The sequence below is a fragment of the Gavialis gangeticus genome, unplaced genomic scaffold (genome assembly GCF_001723915.1).
Source record: "Gavialis gangeticus isolate Ggan-Ray unplaced genomic scaffold, GavGan_comp1, whole genome shotgun sequence".
Lineage (NCBI taxonomy): Eukaryota > Metazoa > Chordata > Crocodylia > Gavialidae > Gavialis > Gavialis gangeticus.
Genome location: NW_017728997.1, coordinates 47,911,743 through 47,917,832, shown reverse-complemented (window position 1 = coordinate 47,917,832; position 6,090 = coordinate 47,911,743). Strand labels below are relative to the sequence as shown.

At 49.7% G+C, this 6,090-nt stretch overlaps 1 protein-coding gene across 1 annotated transcript in view; it reads left to right on the top strand.

Annotated features, from left to right (window-relative positions):
* The first annotated feature begins 5,718 nt into the window (after window positions 1–5,718).
* TUBB4B (tubulin beta 4B class IVb) overlaps window positions 5,719–6,090 on the top strand; it is a 2,636-nt gene continuing 2,264 nt past the window's right edge. Inside the window, exons 1-2 of the mRNA XM_019505167.1 lie at window positions 5,719–5,837; window positions 5,954–6,062. Of these exons, the coding sequence (XP_019360712.1) occupies window positions 5,781–5,837; window positions 5,954–6,062 (166 nt within the window). The 5' untranslated portion in view covers window positions 5,719–5,780. The remainder of the gene's footprint in view (window positions 5,838–5,953; window positions 6,063–6,090) is intronic.

Here is a 6,090-nt window from a genome sequence, read left to right as displayed (position 1 = left end):
CTTGTCCTTGTTGTACTGATCTTCCCTCCCCTCTCCCCTTCCACCACATCGGACTTACCAGCTGGAAGCAGCTGTATCCGAAATTGGATTAGTATTGGTCAATATGCCTCCTTAAATATCAGCTATCAGTATCAGCCCAAAAAGATCTCTATCGGTGCACCCCTACTTCTTACCTTAGCAGTACCTGTAGAATGTGCTGAAACTGCATTGCCTTGTTGAAGGGATAAAAGGTAGTGTACATTTCCTGCTCTTCAGTCTTCTCTCAACCACAGAGTCCTATATTTGACTTTGAGGACAAATGGAAATATGGTGTATGCAAGTGTATTTGTGGACAATATCTCTTGAAGAAATTCAGTTAGTGGTAAGTAATTTCCCTTTCTCCTTCAATAATTGTTTGAATATATATTCTCACCAGTGGGTGACTCTAAAGCTATGCCTCGTACATCTGGATGTAGGTCCTCTAGGCAACATACTTGAGTCATCTAGGTATATAGCAATTTGAGGATCTCCCTTTGTGAAGGTATGAGCTAAGTTCTAGCTTGCCAGCTCACAGCTGTCAGTTAGAAATGCTGCAAAGTCAGGCATGGAGACAGCCTGAGCTTTAACAGGCATAGCACTTACAGCACAATTTCACACAACCCAATAGCCAGCTGGATACTCTCTGGGCTGATATCTTTAAATCTCTTGGCTATAGCTACAGAAAGTCATAAAGATTCACAAAAAAGACTTTAACTGATGCAAATAGTAGGCCAGTACCCACATAACATCTAGAGTATGTAATAAAGAGACAGCTTGGGAGGTATGTGGCTTTAGAAGGGAACTTGTAGGGAGTCCTTCTGGTGCAAATGAAACAGTGATCACTTCGGGCAAGAATTTCAGGTGAATCCTGAGGACTACCTTCTCAGGAAAAAGTAGTATGCAGAGGTAATTGCTCTTAGTAAATGTTTTTTAAAAAACTTTACCAAGAGAGAGAACAAGCAATAAGTAGGTTGTTGTGGCTCCAAAGGTGGGTCCAGTTGTGAAGACTAGGTTCAGGTCTAGTCTGTAGTAAGAAAAAACATCTTCACTGGGCCTTTGAGAAATCCTAGGACTATCAGATGTGAGACTCCATGGTAGTCATTAATAGAGAGGGTGGGTAATATGCTGATATCTAGATGTGATGCATCTAGATGTAACTTGACTGAATTCATAAGTAGATTAGCATTATTGAGCTCTTACTAATAGCCTAGAATATTCAGAATCAAAGAAAGGAACGTGCCTGTAGTAGCACTAATTGAAAAACCTTTCAAGCCATTTAGCCATTTAAGTTCACCTTTCCTACAATGGATGAGAGTACTCCTAACTGGTTCAGAACATTCTTGCTCTTTCATTGAGAGTCACTCAGCATCCATGGTAAGAGGTGGAGAGGGTGGAAATCTAGATGGAAACTCTCCCCTTGTTCTGTCCAGGTAGGTCCAAGAACAGGGGCAGGGATTTGTGGCACAACACCAGCAGCAGCATAATCTCCTGGTACCAGAACAATCAGAATAGGGCAGCTAGGGCTGCAGAATAGGGCAGAATGAGGGCAGCTAGGATCAGCTGGGTTAAATCTGGTCAGATCTTGCAAGTTACCTGGGGAATTGGAGGCATTCCTGGATTCAAATTAAGATATTATATAACAGGGGTGGGCAAAATGTGGCCCCGGGGGCCAGAAGCGACCCACCAGCCCATTCTATCCAGCCTGCAGGGCACCTTAAAAAAAAAAAAAATTAATATTTGTCATGCAGCCCTCAATGGCTTGCCAAAACTCAGTAAGTGGCCCTCTGCCCAAAATAATTGCCCACCCCTGTTATATAGGGGTGCTTTACTGTAGAAATAACTAATTCGCTTTGCAGTAAAAAGTCACCATCTACATGTGTGCCCGTATTAAGGCGCAGTAAATGAATTAACTCCACTGTAGGATAGTACTGTCTGGGACCAGTACTTTTCTACAGCAGAGTAGTCACATGTGCCAAAATGCATGTGTATACAGTGATTGGAGCTGCCTGGGGCATGAGGGTGCTACAGTTTGGGGGATGCCTGCCAGCTAACTCTGCACGGTAGCACGCTCATGTCCCAGCCAGCCCCTCCACAGGATATTGAGCTGGGGCAGAGGTGCACGTATAAACTCTGCAACCAAGAGTAATAAACTCATGCATGAACTGCACTGCCATTTATTGCTACCTGCTAACTGCACATGTACATGCATCCATAGTGGGTTGTGATGAGGAGCAGATATAGAATGATGGGAAGGCTAATAAATGGTGAATTATTTTGCTGCATCAGGCAACTAGGAGTGATTGAGTTAGGAGAGGGTTACTGGCTGTTTTTGGAGGTTTAGGAATGGTTAAGGTAAGTTTGAAGATGGTGCAAAAATGGGGGAAACCTGATGATTGGGAAGTGCAGCCGAGAGTGGAAGGAATAGGAAAGTGGGGCTGGGTCAAAGGGGATGGGAGCATAGTATTCAGATATGTCTTCTTACAGTCATTGCTGTGACTGTAGCTTGGGTCTGACCTGACCTGAGCTAGCTTGAAAATTAGCTAGCTTGTGTACTGCTCTCTGTAGCCATGGCAGCATAGAACTCGGTGCCAGTTGCAAAAGCAATGAAAACATGAGGTCAATATTTGGATGGCTAGCCCATTCTGAGCTCCCTGATACTGCAGATACACTGCTAATGTCACTCAAGCTCATTAGTTTAAATATAGCTTTGGGTATGTCTACACGAACTAAATTCACAATAACATATTTGTGAGGTCTCTAGTGGCATTCTATTTTATGCCTCAGAAGTTGCCAGAAGCCATTAAGAGCAGTACTATGTTTTCATAACTGGGCTTGGCAAAGCTGTGTATATTTAGTAAACCACTGTGCCTCTTTTGGTTTCTTTGTATTGTTAGTGGCTAAATGTTGGAGAAAGAAGGGGTTGAGAAGGGAGGACTGGGTGTTAGGAAGCAGAGAAGTAACTAAATCTGAATAGTTGGGGTATTATAGTATCGGATATAGAGGAAATGTATGTAGGGAAAGGGTACAGCAGCCAACTTTTGAGGAACACAATCTGGGGCAGTGCCAGACACTCCACAGGTCTCTTGAACCAGAAATAGCACCACTTATAGCTCTGGATAGTGTACTTGCCTTAATGTGGTGCTGCAGGTTGGCTAATTAGACCCATGCAGTACTGTGTGAATGCCATTATGAAGACAACTGCCTCCCACACAGGTAGAAGTATAGTTGCATTCTTGCAGCCTAGAGCTGCACTTATTCAAGCTTCAGGACACTTCCTTTCACTGTGAAATGTCACCTTTTTTGGGATCTTCTTACCAAATTCAGGACAAAATTTAGATTCATAGATTCATAGATTAAGGGTCAGAAGGGACCTAGTAGATCTTCTAGCCCAACCCCCTGCCAGGGCGGGAGAACAACAAAAAACCCCAAAAAGAGAAACGGGACTCAAATGAGTAAGGGGCGGGCAGCCTACGGCACCCAGGATTCCCTGGCGGTCTCCCATCCAGGTACTAGCCGGGCCCGGGACTGCTTAGCTTCTGAGATCGGACAGGATCGGGTGCAATCAGTCCGGTCTGGCCGTAGGCCATAGACCTTTGGGTACAGGCCAAAAATTTGATAATCTCCTGGAAAACTTGGAAAGCTGCTTGCTGTAGGGAAGGAGGACCTGTTTGTTGGAGGGTTGAGTGTAGGTGGGTTTGAGAGTGACAGCTAGGTGAGGACAGAAAGAGGCCTTTATATTAGAAAGGGAATTAGGGTCGTGGGGGGCAGTTGGAATATCCCTTTGGAAAGGGGTCCTATGTTTAGAAATACATATAGGGGTGGTTGGGGGGCTGGTAGTAAATCTGGGTATCAGGATGACCATAGGGTTGGGTGTAGGAGTGGATGGCAGCTCAGTGTTGGAAGGTGAAGGAGGGTTAGGAAGGAGATGCTAGTTTTGGGAAAGAAAGAGGAAGTTTAGGATAGAAGTCTGAATGTAGTGTGGGCCTGGTAGGTTGTGTTTCAGGAAGTCCGTCCCAGGGTTGCTGCGCATTTCTGAAACTGATTCTGGAAAGATGTATAGAAAGGCCCAGTGAGGAAGGAAGAGATGTCCTTGATACCAGAATGGGGGGATGATTGGTATCTGGATGATGAAAATGTATGAAGGGACTTGTAGGGAACTTGGTCTGGGGTACTGGGGTTAGTCTGGAGTGGTAGCAGGGTGTCAAGTGGGACAAGTTGGCTTGAGAAGGGAGCCTCACTTGCAGTACAGCAGGTCTCTGGAAAGGGGAGGATTTGGAAGCAGGGTGAAAGGGCAGAGTGCTTGGGAAGGAGCTGTTGGGTATCAGGGATGGGTGCACTTGCAGAAGTGGGGCTGGGTGCCAAGTGCCAGGCTTTGGGGAAATAAGATGTCCCAGGTGTCAGTCTGGGAAGATTGGTGGCAGTGGGAAGAAAGGGTGCATGGCAGAAGTGGCTTGAAATGAAGTAGGTGTTGGCTGCCAGGGCTGTGGGGATGTTGAGAGAGTGGGTGCGGCATCAGGGGAGTGGATGGTGTTTGGGAAGGGGCTCATGCCTCCCAAGGCTCAGGGGGCATGGCGACCACCGGGTGCAGGCGGTGGCGGGGATGTGGGGGCAGTGAGCAGGGGTCACCTGCAGGCAGCTGCAGCAGTGTCAGTGGCAGGGGGAGGCGGTGAGCCTTGACCGGCAGCTGGCGACCACCCGCAGATGCCACTGGCAGTGTTGGCCAGCGGCAATTGGTAACTGCCTGCAGACACTGCCAATTGGGGGGAGGGGTAGCTGGCGGCAACTGCCTGCAGGCACCACCAGCACCGTTGGCAGGGGGCAGTCTCCAGGGGTGCACCGACAATCTCGGGGTGCATATGCACCCCCTACGCGTAGCCAATGCGTGCTTGTGATGGGTGTTGGGAAGGGGACCCTGGGCGGGGTGGACAAGTGCCATGGGCCAGGGGCGGGCAGCGTAGCAGATCGGGCAGGGAGCACGGCACGGGGAGCAGAAAGAAGAGCGAGTCGGCAGGGGCAGGGGACCGAGAGTTACGTGGGGAGGCTGCAGGGCTCCTTGGCCCACTGGTTCAGGACATCAAGGGCGGGCTGCACGAGGTCAGAGGAGGTATCTCAAGTGTGCGGATGCCGGAGAGGACGGGCCTGAAAATTGTTTTTCTTTTTCCAAGGAAACGCGTCCCAGGCAACACGGAAGGGCAGCTTCCCCCAACACACACGTTTACGGCCACAGCGTAGCGCTTCGCCGCAGCTCGTACTACACGTCCCGCCCGTTACGCTGCAGACGCAGCCTAAAGCCTTTCAAGAATACGGACATAGCCGCCGCCTTGCTCCTAACGCAAACCTCACTGCGGCCGTTCCTAGGACACTGGGTGTTTACCCAATCATTGTGAGATTACTTCATTGCTACGGGAAACAGCCAATCAGCCTCTACATCAATCATTCAATTAAACCAATCGGAGCTGTCCTGAAGAGGGGGGGAGAAATTGTGACGTCTCAGTAACTTAACGTCACGATCCGGAGGAGGGGCGGTGTTGGTTGAGGAAAACGTGATCATTTGACCGACAGTTTCTTAACCAATCGCGCTTCTCTCTGTGCCGAGCCTCATTATGATTCTCCAATAGCTTTTGCCAGCGGTCAGCGGGGGCCGAGAGAACGTGGGTGCGCGCGCAAACCGTTACTATATAAGCGGCGGCGGTTGCCTGACGCACGCAGTGAAGCTGGTGAGGTGCTGAGGGTGCTTTGGAGTTTTCTGCGCCGCCGCCATCATGAGGGAGATCGTGCACCTCCAGGCCGGGCAGTGTGGGAACCAGATCGGGGCCAAGGTCGGTGGCAGGGACGGGCGGGCCGGTGGTAACCCTCGGTACGCGGGGGCTGACAGGCGGCAGGGCCGCCGCTCGCCGCGCCCCCGCAGCCTCTGACCTGGGTGTGTCTCTTGCAGTTTTGGGAGGTGATCAGCGACGAGCACGGCATCGACCCCACCGGCACCTACCGTGGGGACAGCGACCTGCAGCTGGAGCGCATCAACGTGTACTACAACGAGGCCACAGGTAGGTGCTGCCCCCGCTCCTCCTACCC